Below are 15966 nucleotides of genomic sequence, written 5' to 3'. Positions count from 1 at the left end.
GTCTCTGCAAACATAAGGGTCATTTCACTTGAAAAAGTGTTGTCTGTAACAGCTGTGCGCTACAAAAACCATTCCTACTCGACCATACGCCACTCAACTCTACACCACTCTACTCTATGCCACTGCACTCCACGCCACTACACTATACGCCACTCCTATCTACGACACTCCACTCTGACACTCGGCTCCACTCTGTCACTGTACTATACGACAGACTCCACTCTAGGACACTCTGCTCCACTCTATGCCACTCCATTATGTGCCCTTCCACTCTATTCTACTCTGCTTCTTCCAAAACACCCCATGACACTCCACACCACTCCATGACACTGTACTCTACACCACTCTCTGACACTCCACAACACTCTACACCACGCTAGATCCCATTCCACTCTATGCCACTCTACTCTATGCCACTACACCCTTCAACACTCCTCTCTACTTCCCTCCAACCTATGCCACTCCACTCTCTTCCAACCTAAGACTCTCAGATCTGAAACACTCCACTCTATGCCGCTCTACTCCCCTCTCTAACTTTACGGCAGACTACTCCACTGAACGCTACTCCATTCCACTTCACTCTACGCCATTCCACTCTCAGGCCATAACACTCCACTTCATCCACGACACTCCACAACACTGTATACCTTTCCAGTCTATGACACTCTCCTTCACTGCACTCCAATCTGTGTCCTTCCTCTCTACTCCACTCTGCTTCCTCACTTCACTCTGACACTCCACTCTAAAACACTCCACTCTGCTTTACTCTATAGCACTCTACGCCTCTCCACAACCCTCATTGCCAATCTACACCACTCCACATCCTTCCACTCTGTGCCACTCCATGACACTGCCACTCCATTCTGTGACACTCTCCTCCACTCTATGCCTCGCCACTCTACGCCACTTCACTCTACTACACTCTGTACCTCTCCTCTCTGCCACTCTATTCCACCACACAACACTCTACTTCACTCCACTGTACAACACTACTCCACTCTACACCCTTCCACCCTACTCCCCTCTGCTTCTTCGACAACACTCCACAACACTTTATGCCCCTCCATGACACTCTACTCTGCACCACTCTATTCCATGCTACTCCACTCCAGGACACTCTACACCATGCTTCTCCATGCCGTTCCACTCTATGCCACTCCATAACACTCCAAAATACTCTATGCCACTCCATTCTATGCCACTCTCTTCCACTGTATGCCACCCTATTCTACGCCACTCCATTCTACAACACTCTGCCATTCCACTCTGCAACACTCTATACCACTCCACTGTACACCACTCTACTCCACTCAGTGCCACTCCACTGTACAACACTCAACTCTACTCAACTCTGCTTCCTCCACAGCACTCCGCTCTACTCCACTTTACACCACTCCATGACACACTTCACCACTCTGACATTTGACACCACTACACGACACTCTGACACTTTACTCTATACCTCTCTACTCTAATCCACAACACTATACGCCACTGTACACTACTCCACTCTAAGCTGCTCCACTCTACTCCACTCCACGCTACGTTTTTCTACTGCCCTAACATTTAGCCATGCTGAACAGCAGCCATGTTGGTGCACAACATGGCTGAAACACATTGTCAAAACCAGTAGCTCTTGCATAAGCTTTGCCAATGTATGTTTCTATTGTATTTAACCATGTATGGGTCTGGTTTTCTGGATTCCTTTGCTTTAAAAAATAATAATAATAATAGGATTTCCAGCATCATTACTGCAGACTTTAAATAGAAAGGAAAACTGCTTCATGTGGAAGGTTGGAAAGCACTAAGCATTATCTACATACTGCAAAACGTTACAGTTGGTAGAGCTGTTGAATTCAGCCTAGAGCAGTGGTTTCCAAACTATGGTCCGGGGACCATTTGGGGTCCATGAAGCCTCCTCATGGGATCCCTGACTGCTTAGAAAATTAACTAATATTAACAGATTAAGAAAGTGGCTAGACGTACAATTGAAATTTTTAGAACGTACTATAAATTTCAAAGAATTTGAAATTGGAGGCTAAAAATGAAATAAGTATCCTCAGATTGATTCATAGGAGCAGTGCAGGTGCATCATACAGAATATAGTATGGACGATGTGTGGCTTCAGTTGAATTTAGAAAAGCTCCAACCTTCCTATTATTTTATTTTTTAATTTTGTTTGCAAATTAAATAAAATGTGTTATCATTTGTCTATGTGTTTGACGGAATGGATGGTTCTGTAATTTTTGTGTAATGTTTTGTGGTTCAAATCATTGGCAATGTTTAGGCCTGGGTCCCCAGCTTCCAGTAATGACTCAGTTGGGGGTCCCCAGATTCCAATAATGATTCATTGGAGCTCCCTGGCTCCCAGTGATGATAATGTGGGGCTCCACAGAAGGTTGGGACCTACTGGCCTAGAGAATTCGTGGACCAACAAAACTGATGTTGGTAAAATCGTAAAAATAATTATTGGCATCAGCAGTGGCCAAGCTCCTGCCCCTGATGGCATACCTAATTTGGTGTTTCAGCAAGACTCATCTTTCAATAGAGATTTTACATAAGTTATTTATTCACACAGTGGAATTCCGAAAGTTACAAACAACGTGGCTTTAGTCCATCATTAAACCTTATTTTAAGAGGACAATCGGAAGCTGTTAACTAACGCTTACATGCTCTTCTCTTCACTGGATGCTTCATCCAAGATCTCTAAAATGGTACATGGACAGCTGGAAGAAATATACATGTCAATAAACCCGATTTTAAGCCAAAAATGCAGTGGTGGTATGGGGGGGCCCCTCAGCACAGTACACTATGCACAGGCGTAAGGCTCCTGATTGGGTCCAGGATGTGAGGAGGCCCTCTCCAGGTACTTTGCAAGTGGGGCCTCCTAAGGTTTTGTTACGCCACTGTAAAATGGCTTTATTTGGCTGTTTCCCACCTAAAATTGCCTCTGCTTTAATATAAGTCAATGTGGAAATACATTCTCCCTATCATTTTTTTTTTTAAAGTCTCCCACTTTCCTCTTCTAAAATGTTGGCATGTATGAAGAATGAACGACTGATAACAATTTAATCCCTATTGGGGAGGCAGGGTTTCACTCAGGTTTGATCACTTAACATCACATATTTAGCCATGGTTATATTTTCAGAAGGCGCACCATGCAGGGCACATTATAAATTTGCTTTGTTGATTTTAGATCTGCATCTGATACAGTGGCCCTCAGTAAATTCTGGAAAAAAATTGATCAAATAGGTATCCTTAAAGTAATTATAGCCTTCCATCATAACACTTGGTCCGAGCGCCGAATGGAGAGCTCATTAAAATGATTCCTATTCTTGACGAACTTAGGCAAGGATGCTTCCTTTTCTTTTTTTGCATTTTTGCTTTTCCTGACTGACATGCGTGGTGGCTCTGAAGATGGTGAAATAGGCGACCAAAAAGTAAGGTTTTTGCTTTATGCAGATGGCCTCATCATCTTCAAGCCAGTAAAACCTTCAAAGACAACGGAGGAAACCCTCTGCTCTCAAAACCAACTCGCCATTGACGTAAACAAAATGTAAATCATGATCTCATGCAAGAGTACTCCTACAATTTTCTTGGTACATCGAGAAAGCAAAATTACAGAGGATAAACTCCTACAAGTATCTTGGAATAGTAATGTGGGATAAATAAATTATAAGGATCGTTATTTAGGAGTACAAACAAGTGGGTGATGAATAAAATGATAAGAATCATTATTTAGCGGTACAAACACGTGCCTTGAGTACACTGGGTGGTTTGATTCACATTAATAATGAATATGCAGGTCTATCCATTGTTCTGATAATACAAGCGTACAAACAAAGCGAAGGATAACCTAGGCTAACATGGGCTGCTTGAGGTCTAGTACTGGTAAATTGTTTTTAAAGCTACAAAATCATGTTTTGTGCTTGCCCAGTGCTGTTAGAGTAGAAACGATAAGGAAGGAAAAAGGTTAATGTGCTTTGCCAGATGATGTTTTGACTATGTGAGTATTACATTTCTGAGCAACCTTATGAGAGTTACAGTTCCTTCTGTATCCAGTGTAACTGTGAATAATATTTTATTAATGAACCCTTGCAGAGGGATGTAACACCATGAATTTATTTAAAACAATTATATTCTGGATTTTGCCATAAATATGCTAAGAAACAGGGAATTTGCTTTGCTTTAAAATACACTTTTGAGTAGTGCCCAAGGAAACCTCTTTTAATTGTTATTGGTAGTATATTTGTAATTATAGGTCCCTTCACTTCATTGCTTTCATAAACCTAAAAGTACATTTAGGAAAGCAACCTGTTATTGAAATGGCAGAGAGAGACTTCTATGCAGAGCGGTGAAACAGTAGTGCAGCATGGAAAAAGAAGAACCCTGGTCTCTCCACTATTAAACCTACTTCAAGCCTTTCTCGTTGGACAATAGTTATGGACCTCGTTGTCTGACTAATTTAAAAGAGGGCGTCCTCAAAACGGTGAAGAGGTGTGCAAGAGTTAAGGAAAGGGTGTGATCAGTAGGTTACAAATATGACCTATTGTAGAAGGTGCTAGAGTGATAAGGAAGGTAGCATATTGGTTATAAATTGTCCTCAAATTATCCACGGCATGGCCCTGTAACCTCCAGTGTGCGTGCTGCAGCTCTACTTGCATGGCAGTAACAGTCATTATAGAACGCGTCATGGTTAATGTTTATAAATCTATGTGCACTGTGTGTGGTTGACACATGCAAGATATTTGTAGTGCCCTGCACCAGTGAGTAGTTTCCAAGTATGCTCTTCTGATGCTTTCACGGTGCCCTACACCATTTTGCATAGGATTCCAAAAGCCTTGAGTCAGAAGTCTGTGTAGTTTGTGCATAAAGTTGAGTGTGGTGTACATTTATGTATTTTCCTTCGGCTTAGGTGCATTCTGTCTTGTCCTGCTGTCTGTCTGTACTTATCGCTCCAGGGGTCTTAAGCAGTTCTTTCAACTATTCCACAAAAGTGTATCCCAAGTAAGCCAGATCCTGGCCTGGACTAAGAGGGGAACACTTTTTTTGTGTTCCTGTTGACTGCATGGCACTTGCAAAACATGGGTGAAATATATTGTCCTCAATTCTAATATTATTGTTTATGCAGGATACCCAGTAAACAATACTTTCGGGTATCTTCTGTTCCGTTCTGATGGCATTCCATATTGCTATACATGTGCAGAAATGAAGAGTTGAGGTGTTTATAGAATAGTGAAATAAAGGGAATGTTTTGTTTGACTGCTTCTGGGGCCATCCTTTCAGCAAAGGTTCTCTCACTAACAGTTTAAGGAGTTGGGAACAGATGTCAGTCAAATTGGCCAATGTCACCTTCTAATCTTTGCCCTGTTCCTGATATATTTGTCTTCATTATTAAATGTGCTCTTTGTGGACTACGCCCCACACAGTAATAATGCCCTTTCTTGACCATGTCCCTTTCTATAGCTACATATGGAATTTACCCCATCCAATTAGTCTTTACTTTTTGGGTTCCCCAACCTTTCTTTCACACCTCAGCTTCGAGGGGAATTGCAATCCATTCATGCACACCCATTGCATTTACAGTGTTGTGGAAGATTCTGCACCCAGTGCTACAGACTTTTTATAGGGCTTCTGCTCCATGATTGCCACTGCAAGCCCTACTTGATGTTCGAGTGGTGTACAGTTTGATAAGGGAAACATTTGATGACTTCTAGCTTCAGGGCTAATGTGACACTATCATTTTCTGGTCTCTTCCCACAATCCCTTAAACTATCCTTACATTTGTAAGGGTTAATTTAATGATTCATTGTTCCTTGTCAGGACCCTCGTTGGCCCGTTGCCAACATTACACTAGTTCAAGGGCTTCCCCTATTTAAAAGAACATGATTCCAGAGCAGTTGGACTAATCTTTCATCCTACATTAATCCTGCTTCTTATGTAGCGACTTCACAGAAGTAGGGTCCAACCAGGAGCATAGTTCAAACCACTCTCCTGTACATTATTCATTGACTCCTTCATGTGGTTTAAGACAAGCTGACTTTTATGACTGCATAGAAATATAAAGATTTCCGATCCTCATTGTTGCTACATGTTGACAGGATGTGGCCTAGTGTGTATGGATCAATAATGGTAAGGTTTGGGCTTTAATAATCCCCTTCTGATGTAGGATTGGCTGGATACAGATCAATCGCAACTACGTAGTTATAGGATATAATGTAGAAAGGCCATCTGTCCTGATTCCCTGTCCTCAGAGGATGAAAGCCATGTATCCGGGACTGATCTAGTACCAGGAGCGATTGATTTTGTTAATTCTAACTCCTGGTGCCAAGCCCATCTGTACATAGCATTGTGTATATCCATTATTTCCTGATATTATTTACAATTTAGCACATATTAACTCTTCTGTTAATGTCTAGATCTTTTCCATAATTGAACATGACTAAATTATTTGTATGTACTCTATAGAGCTGTGAAGAAATACACAACCAGGGGTATGGAATTACCGTAGACAGATTCCCAGCACAATTCTTCCAGAATGCTCTCTCATCAGATGCAAATATTTGCAGAAGCTCAGAAGCAAAATTTACTATTCTTTGCTTTCAAAATATCTTCACAAACAATGTAACTAGGAAAGAAAAATGTTGCTAAACTACCATGAAATTTTAGGTGTCATTTCTTTGAAGCATCATTTAGTAAAAATGTGCGGATGCATGGTGGTATTTCCAAAATGTATATTCATAACGGAAAAATCTATCTAACCATTTCAGCAGAGTTATGGGCAAAATGAAAATAAACAAGCATTGGCAAAAGCAAAAATATTTTTTTCCCCCGTCCTCTAAAAGTACACATTGCCACAGTAGTTCCTGGCATGAACAAAACTACTTTGTGCCAATATGCTTCGTATGGAAGAGCAGAATTGTGTCACTACCAATGAAGCCAGTCGATAAACAGAGAGACAGAATTCAAAGAACAAAAGGTCTGGGATAACCAGTGTTTGGCAGAATTCTTAAAGAAAATCACAAAGTGGACCCATGGTATCTGTCCTTGCATAAGTGCAGATTTACAGCTTTTATGCATGAGCAAGCATTTACAGAGGCAGACCAGGAAATCAGACTCCCAGACAACATTTGTAAACGTCATTTTAGCAGGAGAAAATATGCATGTGTTTTTACAGGACAAGTAGATTGATGACACAAACTGTCCCATGGACAAGTAGACATTTTATAAAATTCCACACTCCTGACAACATATTGTTAACTGCTGCAAATGAATCCTTCGTTCCCTCAAGACTAAATTTGTTTACTGTAAGAATTTTGGCAACCTTTGATGGGTCAAATATTTTTAAATGTAATCCCTACATAAGAACGTTCTTATTTGTTGTACACCTGTGGTTTCCAACCTTCTGACTTCTGGGGACCCCCATTGAAACATTACTGGAAGCCGGGTACCCCCAAGCAATTTGCACAATTTAAATTTCAAACATGAAAGCAGTAATTTGCAAGAAATAGCACACACCAAACAAATACTAACACTACCAAAGATATAATTCTTTTATATTGAAAAAATATGCAAAAATCAAAACATTTTATTGGGAATGTTGGTGCTGCATTTCTGCGACTAACTTTTCAATTTTTAGTTTTATTTAGGAAAGGTGAATCCTTCAGGCAATTTCTTTAATTATTTCCGGGGCTTTTTCTGTTATTATTTTTTAGGTACATAAGATCTAAGAAAGCTTTTACACATAAATATGTTGTGGGGAAAGGAAGTAAACCATAAGTGCCTCTCATCTCTCCCTATCCTCTTTGTCACATGTAATACATTTTTATTGTAGCACCTCTCATACCAGTGTAGGGTGTCGGAGCACTTTACAGGGGAGTACAAAGTGTAGGATTCACATGGCATCCACACTGGTAGGCATTTTATTTTCGCTGTATAGGGAGCTTTGCAGTGCTTTTAAACCTGCTGAAGAAAGGAAGTAATAAATATAAAAACACGCACACACATTTTTCTGTAGAGGCACCAGCTGGAGAAGTGACTTCCTCCCAGCCAGGCCTGCGGACCCCCTGGTAATGTGTCACGGACCCCAGTAGGTCCACAGACCACAGGTTGGGAACCACTGTTGTACACTATTCAGAGCTGTACAGTGAAACGCCCCCCTGAGGATCTTAACCTAAAGCCACTAACAAGTAATAAAGTCAGAAGCTTGTGTCTTATTACGTGTGATAACTTAACAGTTGAACTTACATTTTTTACAGTGTGTAAGCATGTTACAACCAACCCTTGTCTACTTGCAAACCTTTCCCATACTTAGACTAGTGCCAAATGATAGTGTAGTAATTGCAGTAGTGATCACATATTTCAGGCCAGTGTATCACTTTCTTAAAATCCTCCCACAAATCTCTTGGTACAGTAATGCTAAACAATGTATCCAGATCCTTCCAAAGCAGCCCTCCCATGCGTTTATTCTGTTTAACTCTGTACATTTTTATGTACGTCGAGAGACTGTGTCTTGTGATCTCCAGCTGTGTGTTTGTATTGCTGAGCACCTCCTTCCACATCTTGATGTTATGGATCGTGTGATGTGCATACGTGGACATATCCCATAGTAAATTGTGTGATCCCTCACGCCCCTTGTCAATACACCCTTACATTTCATTTGATATCTGTTCGTACTTCTGTTAATGTTTTCTGATGGCGTTAGCCACGTCCTCTTTACCCTGGCTATGGAATAACTGTCTAACTCTTTCATAAGGTCTCTTACTTTTTGCTTTTATTTTTCATTTCCTCATCCATCAAACGCCATGCTAGAGTGCGGCTTTCACGTTCCGTCTCTGCCTGCTGCTGTGGAGGCAGCTCAGAGTGTTTGGTCCCTGTTGTGGTACCCTCAGGCTGTAGTGTATTTCCCAAATGTCCTCAAGCAAAATTGATGTTTTGTTCCCATGACTGTGCACTCGCCACAGGAAGAGAGCTTGGCAAGCCCCTATTATCTCTAATTGTTTCGTCCTCCAATCTTCCCTGCCCTTGTCAGCCCCCCCACTATGTGGAGGAAACCATTCTTCAGTTGAGGCATTTTGTATTTTTATACTATCCTCCACATACAGGACAGCCCCTCATTCAAGGGACATCCCATATGCTACTAGAATGTAGGCGGCATTGTAAAGCACAACACATGTCCGCAAAGCCACAGTAACAATACTGTCAGTTTCCTTGCAATGTCAAAAAGAGGCCCTCACCACGATAGAACAGACGCTCAAAACTGAACAGGATAGAAAACAACACAATGCTACAATGTGATAAATGGCAACATGCAAAACACAGGTACTATAAAACAATCTAAATACCCCTCCCACGACCCAGCTCTTGTACCCAGAGCGAAAATAAGCAAATAAGCAGCGCATTCCCTGCCTGCTGTACCGGAGCAGGCCACTACTGCCCCCTGGCCAGGTTTCCCCCACAGCCCCTCCGGCTGGGTACATAACAGTCACAACCCCTCCGGCTGTGACCAGAGACCACCCCACTGGGTGTCCCGGAAAATACGCGCCTCAGCCCCACCGGCTGACCGCTCCACTGTTACAGCCCCTCAGGCTGCAACCCTGGACAAGCCCTCGAGCTGTCCAGAAAACCACACTGCAGCCCTACCGGCTACATACATACATTAAAACATGACACCTGCTAGCATCCTCGGTGCAGAGGAAACAAACACCAGTATTAGCCCAGAAAGAAAGGGGTAAGGAATTGATAAGTGAAGAGGGAAAGTAGCATACAACCCCAGAATCTGACGCGTGGCGGACGGTCACCAATGGAAAAGCAGGAGTAGCCACCTGAACAGGAGTGGCACTACAGCCATGCCAGTGAAGGCAGAGCAGAAAAAGAGCCAGAAACAAAAAAACAATGCCCAGGGAGAGGGAGATTGGAAAATTCAGAAGCAACTTTACCCCTTACCACTCCACTCCCCACTTATTGAGACACAGCCAAAGCAGACAGGCAAAACCAGAGGGGACCAGGAAGTGACAGACTCACCACAGCGCTGGCACCCTTTCCAGGGAGGGCACTCTGAGCATAGCAGGGAAACCCACAAGAGCCAGGGGCCCTCCCAAACAGCTGGAAGCCAGGCAGGGGAGACCCTCAATCCAAACACCGCATCCTGCACCAAGATGTTGAAGCCTCCTTTTCTATCCGCCCTCAGGAACAAACCAGACACCAGCCAGCCTTAAGGTACAAGCAGAAATATTTAATAATACGTGCACGGAGACTGTGGCTTGAAAGGCCAAGGCCAAGCAGTCTGAATTGCGGAACTCCAATACAATCTTTTATGCATGAAAACCACAAAGGGGTGAAAATACATCATCCTATCAGAACAACTGAAAGATAATTTCTTCAATAAATACATGGTGTGATGTTGATCAGGAGATGCATGGTATTACACACATACTAGGCATCTATCTAATCACAGTAGAATAACATTTCATTGTGGCAGTGTGATACAAGATGACCACAAGCGTGACCTTCACATTTCTCAGACTTTTGGGAGTTTCCAAGGCATCACCAATCCAGCTTCCTCATAACCTCTCCTCAGACCTATGTGGACATCAAGATGTCTGTCTGTTGCTGGGCGAATGAAGCAATGCATGTCGCATGAGCTTTCTCTTTTAAGCAAGCCTTGCTTTACAAGCTGCCTGTCAGGGTTAATGTACTAAAGGCCATCCAACCTTCTGCAAATGTTTTTCAGGCCTGTACATCATTGAGTATCACAAGATGAGGTCAGGCCTGGTGGGATAATAAAATGGATTCCTTCGCCAGTTTCCACAGCATAGGCTTGATTTCTCTTGAACAGGTCACAAAGTTCTGCTAAACAAAAGACATGACCAGTCAGCCCTACAACACCAATCCATTTTTAGAAAGTTCAATATAGATAACAGAGCTGCAACTGTTGCCTTACATTGGCGCAGGCATATATTATACATGAAGTTGAGCTGTGTTTCCGAAGGAAGGTGGAACGTTTGGCAGAATCCACAATATTTTATGCGAAAGAAGTACATGAGGCAAGTGTTTCTAGTTCACAGTGAAAGGGGGGCACAGCACAATGGATGCAACATTTGAGAGAATGTAACAGGATGGCACAAAAATCCAATTTTGCCAGGAAGGAGATTAAAAGTGTTTGTAAGTCTAAGCGGAGGTAGACACAAGATACAGACTGTATGCTAACAGGGTAGTAATCTGCCAGATGTATCCCCTCTAAGCACTTGGGTGCATTTTAATGTGACCTTCTTACCTAAGAATAGTGCTGGATCGAAAACACAAGGTGTAGGTTCAAGATGGGATTCTGAGGTTTGAGTATTGCAACTCTTGGAATTTGGAAGCAAAATGTATTAAATGAAAAGGAAATATTATTTTAATTTTAAAGTTTGGGTGTTCTTATTAGTCGTACAGTGTTTTTTCACATGTAAGTAAAAAGGCATTTATATCAAACTGAATTTCTCCCAGAAGTAATATATTAATTTGTCGCAAACTAAAGGGTGCCAGGAAAATTATTGTGAGGGAGAGTATCAAGAAGAGGATGTGGCTTTATGGTCGGACCTGACCTGAGGAACAAGGTGCGAACATCCTTTCATTCCGCACGAAACACTTAACCGTCCCGTGCCTAATGCTTCAATGCTATTGGACTGAGTTTGCGCTGCCTAAAAAACTGCTGGGCCCGTGCTGGTTATAGCATTTTCTATAATTGCCACATTTGTTTTGGAATCTCCAGTGTAAGAAGACAATCTACATTTTCCAGTGTTCTCCCTCAACCCAGAAACATTTATTTTTTATATTTAAGCTGCTCACGTTCTGAGAGTTATCAGGCTTCCACTGTTTCCCTGCTAAGTTCTTTTTTCTCTACCACTACCTAAAGACGGTATATCTCGGGCGCTAACATGGTATTTTGTTGTTTTTCAGGTGGAGGAGACCTACAATTCAGTTTCTGTAAACCTTTCTTTGCATGTCCTCATTATTCACAAGCTGCGACAAAGCTTTATTTCTGGGTATTCTGGCATCCCTTTTCCTCCATCGTCATAGAATCCTTTAATCACTCTTCCTATATGTGTAGTCCCTTACCCTCTCTGCAGAAGCTGCTCCTGGTGTTATATTGAGGGCAGCATATAGGGACAGATTCCTACCACAAACAAGGCCAGGACTACACTGTGATAAATCGATTCATGTGGTGCTGTACACGATTGTCTGCCTAACCCTGTAGTATTTGCTTATGTTTCGGATCCCCAAGTTTGACTGTGCCTGTATTACTCACTGGTAGATGATGATCAAGTGAATAATAGAAGTACGTTATGTACTTGCTCATTATCTACCTAGGCTTCTGATCCTGTGGTACTACCTCAGCACATGGGGGGTAATTATAAACACGGCGGTAAACACCGCTCTGTTCATGCTGGTGGTCTTTCCATAGACCGCCACCCCCCTTGAAACCCCGCCAGCCACATTCTGAACATTCCGTGGTCCGGGACATTGCCGACGGCTCCACATGGAGCCGCTGTCAATGCCTCAGTGCGGTGGGGGCAGCAGCACCCGTCGCGCAGATCTCTGCCTGTAAATCGGGCAGTGACCTGCGCGATGGGGCACTGCAGAGCACCCCTTCCACCAGCCTTTCCCTGCCGGGGGAACCCACCAGGGAAAGGCTGGGGGAAACAGGGTACATTATCCGGAGGGCAGCGCTGCCCTCCGGATAATGTAATCTGCCATCGTCAGACTGCCTGTCGGCAGTAGCCTGGCGGTGGCGGAGGGACGCCACAGGCGGCCCTCCCTGTGTTTACTATATGGCGGTTCAGACCGCCATGCCGGTGGCTGTCTTTTCCACCGCCGCCAGGATGGCAGTCTGAACCGCCGGGTTCGTAATGAGCCCCATGGTCACTTTTCCTATGTCTGTGAACCTTGTGCTGTATTTTTTCTGTCTCTGCCCAGTAATCACCAACCCTGTCCCAGCCATTTTTGCCTGTGTTTGTGATTCCAACTTCTGCTTGTACCTTCGACGGTCTGCAGTCCATGGTCACTTACCTTGAAGTTTGTCATTATTTACTAGCATATAGAACCTCTGAGGCATATGTGAGCCTTGTCACTAGCATTCCAGTTGGACATTAGACACACATGTTCAGGATTCCTGGTTCAGTTCATTATACCTTTCAACGTATTCTCACAAACTATGTGCTCAGTCATTATTTGCTTGTGTTTGGTGTACATAGATCTATCTGAGCCTGTTTCAGATCACTAGTCCCATAGTTGGTGAATATTTGCCCTCGTAATTGGATTTCTCACCAGGATCAGTTCCACAACGTATACTTTGGCCTCCCCAGGATACACTTATATCGCTCTGTCTGGGCCATAGCGATCCTATTTATGGATTACCCTGCGTCTGGATACCTTGTCATTCACTCACACTCAGTCCTGTTCATTGTTGCATCCTATGAAACTGTGTCTCTTCATCAACATGTTCTCAGTAAATCACAAGACATAAATGCAGACTGACCCAAAATACCTGATTTAGCTGGCTTCCTGTTACTGACTAACCCATAATCTGGGATCTAGATCTGTAGGAAAAAGGGCACACAGATAAGAATCACTTGCTATTGGGAACATTCGCATATTTGGCCTGGAGCTACTTTGAAGTGTTGATTTAGCTCATGGATTGTGGGTCTCAGCCTCAGGCTGGTATGGGGAATTCTTTAGCAAAGTTTTTGTTTTCTCCTTAAGCAGTGATTGCAATTGTGATTCTTTTGATGGGAACCACTTGCTGTTGCTCTTCTGAGGTAACACCAGAACACTATGTATGCCCTGTTTCTCTGTATCGAGAAAGTTGCTCTTGCAGGTGAAACTGGTAGAGTGGCTGATCCTTGCAAGTCTAGTCTGTCCCCTTGCAAATCGTGCATTGAGAGTGCCATGAGTGACCCTAAACACAGAATGATTGCTTGGCTGGTGTGTCATTCGTGCATAGGCTGCCTCCTGAAGAGAGATCCTAGATGCAGTTTATTGTGGATTCAAGCAGTGTATAATCCTTTGCAGCACCCTTATGTGAGGAGAGAAGGGCATTTTAGATCTAACAGCGACCCTGCAGATGTGCCCAACTAAATCTTCCGATAACAATTGCATAAAGGGTTTATGTATGTGGTATTTCTATAGATCAAAGGTAGTGGTTTTGAAAGGAGTTAATACATTATGAGTTTATTTAGTGAATAAACTTCCCTTTATTGTTGTTAACATGGACTTTCTGTGCCCTTGTTAGGATTTGGCTAGCAAATTGTTTACCGATGCCTTGGCTCTACCGACATCATCGCTGCCTCCTCGCCCACTTTCTCAGACAGGTAGGTTTCTTGTACACTGTTTTCAATGATACCTCCAATAGGTGGTAGTTAAGGCCACTCTCTCACATTCGCCTCTTGTACATTTTTTGGGATAAACACCACTTATCGGTTGCACTCTAATCCTGTCTTTCACACCCCCACTATTGAGCTCTCTTAATCCAATGCAGCTCTACAAACGTATCCCAATGCTGACATTCCAAACTCTCTACCACTGCAGCACTGTGCTGGCAGTTCACCCCAATCATGGCCTACACCACCCGCCATGGCAACATTGAGCACTTCTGCTTGCTCTGCCTATTCTTGTCAGTCACCTGCATCTGCACAATTCTAGTGCTGTGACTCCCACATAATTCTGCCATTAAGGTTACCTGAAGCTTGCTATTATTCCATTTCTGTGGATCCTCCCCTGTTGCTCTTCCAATGCAGATCAGTAGAAACTACAGTCTCTGCTGCTATGATACTAGAAATTCTATGCAACTCTATCATTATTCTACCTCCTGCCATACCGCCAGAGATCTCAACCAGCTGTAATGATTCACCCTGATTCTAATCTGCTCCCCCGCTTCTTTTCTCAGCACTTGAGGTCTCACCGAACCCTGTTGATACATTACAATCTCAACCTGCTGTATCATCCTCTGTGGGGGTATATATATATATATCACACACACACACCTCTCTGTGAGTGCACAATTCTGTTGGTTTTAATTATATTTTGGTCCAATCTTTCTTTTTTCCCCAGGGATGGGATCCAAGTGTGAAGCTGCAGGTACCCTCCAGGGCTTTGGCTACACCCAAGAATGTGTTGGTTCTGGTAAGTATCCCACTGTGACTAGTAAAACCAACACCGTGGCTTTTCATGGCATGGACAGCTTTTCCACACACTCTGCCCAGTAACTAGTAAATGTACCTGCTCTCTATGGCTCCACTTCTGAGTGGGCTCCATGTTATCGCCAAGGTCACCTTATAGAAATGTAGAGAGCAGAGCAAAGAATTGTGCTTCTCATAGCAGTATGGCGGCCACTGTCAGCTGAGATCACAGGGTCACCCTAATCAGGCAACGCAGTTCACGTAGGGCACAGTTGAAACTTCTTCAGCTCTCTAGTGAAGCCTCTCAAACTGGGGGTGAGGAGTTTAATCGAGTAAAAGAACTCAACATGCATCCAGAACCTGTTTTTTCTCCCTATTCTGGCATCCTGAAGATCTGTTCTATTTTCCATTTTATTTCTGTCACGATTAAGTGCGGTGTTGCAACATAGCCATTGGCCTAGCACCCTTACCTTCACTCATGGCGCCATACTGGAAACGCAGTTAATTATTTCACAGAGTGTCCAGCATATTGTCTTAAAATATGTTTATTGCTATCTACCCAAGGATGTACACAGTTTGATCTAATCACACATAGATGTCTGTGAATATCTTATGCTGTGTTCCTAGTTGGTCCATGACAGCACACCTAAGTGTCAGTGTCATCAACAGACAATATGAGGCTGAAGGGCTAAGGTTAGTTTGCACTTCAGTTTCATAATTTTTTTGTTGTAAAAATCATATATTTAAGTTTACTTTAGAAATTAGCTTTTCAATGATCAGAAGTGTGTTTTGCATGTTTCCTCTTTCC

At 43.0% G+C, this 15966-nt stretch overlaps 1 protein-coding gene across 1 annotated transcript in view; it reads left to right on the top strand.

The window, feature by feature from the left end:
- TEPSIN (TEPSIN adaptor related protein complex 4 accessory protein) overlaps positions 1–15966 on the top strand; it is a 206207-nt gene that overhangs the window by 120947 nt on the left and 69294 nt on the right. The window contains exons 6-7 of the mRNA XM_069199756.1: positions 14273–14351; positions 15091–15162. Coding sequence (XP_069055857.1) covers positions 14273–14351; positions 15091–15162 — 151 coding nt within the window. The remainder of the gene's footprint in view (positions 1–14272; positions 14352–15090; positions 15163–15966) is intronic.

This window comes from Pleurodeles waltl, chromosome 7, assembly GCF_031143425.1.
Source record: "Pleurodeles waltl isolate 20211129_DDA chromosome 7, aPleWal1.hap1.20221129, whole genome shotgun sequence".
Taxonomy (NCBI): domain Eukaryota; kingdom Metazoa; phylum Chordata; class Amphibia; order Caudata; family Salamandridae; genus Pleurodeles; species Pleurodeles waltl.
This window is presented reverse-complemented; position numbering and strand designations above follow the sequence as displayed.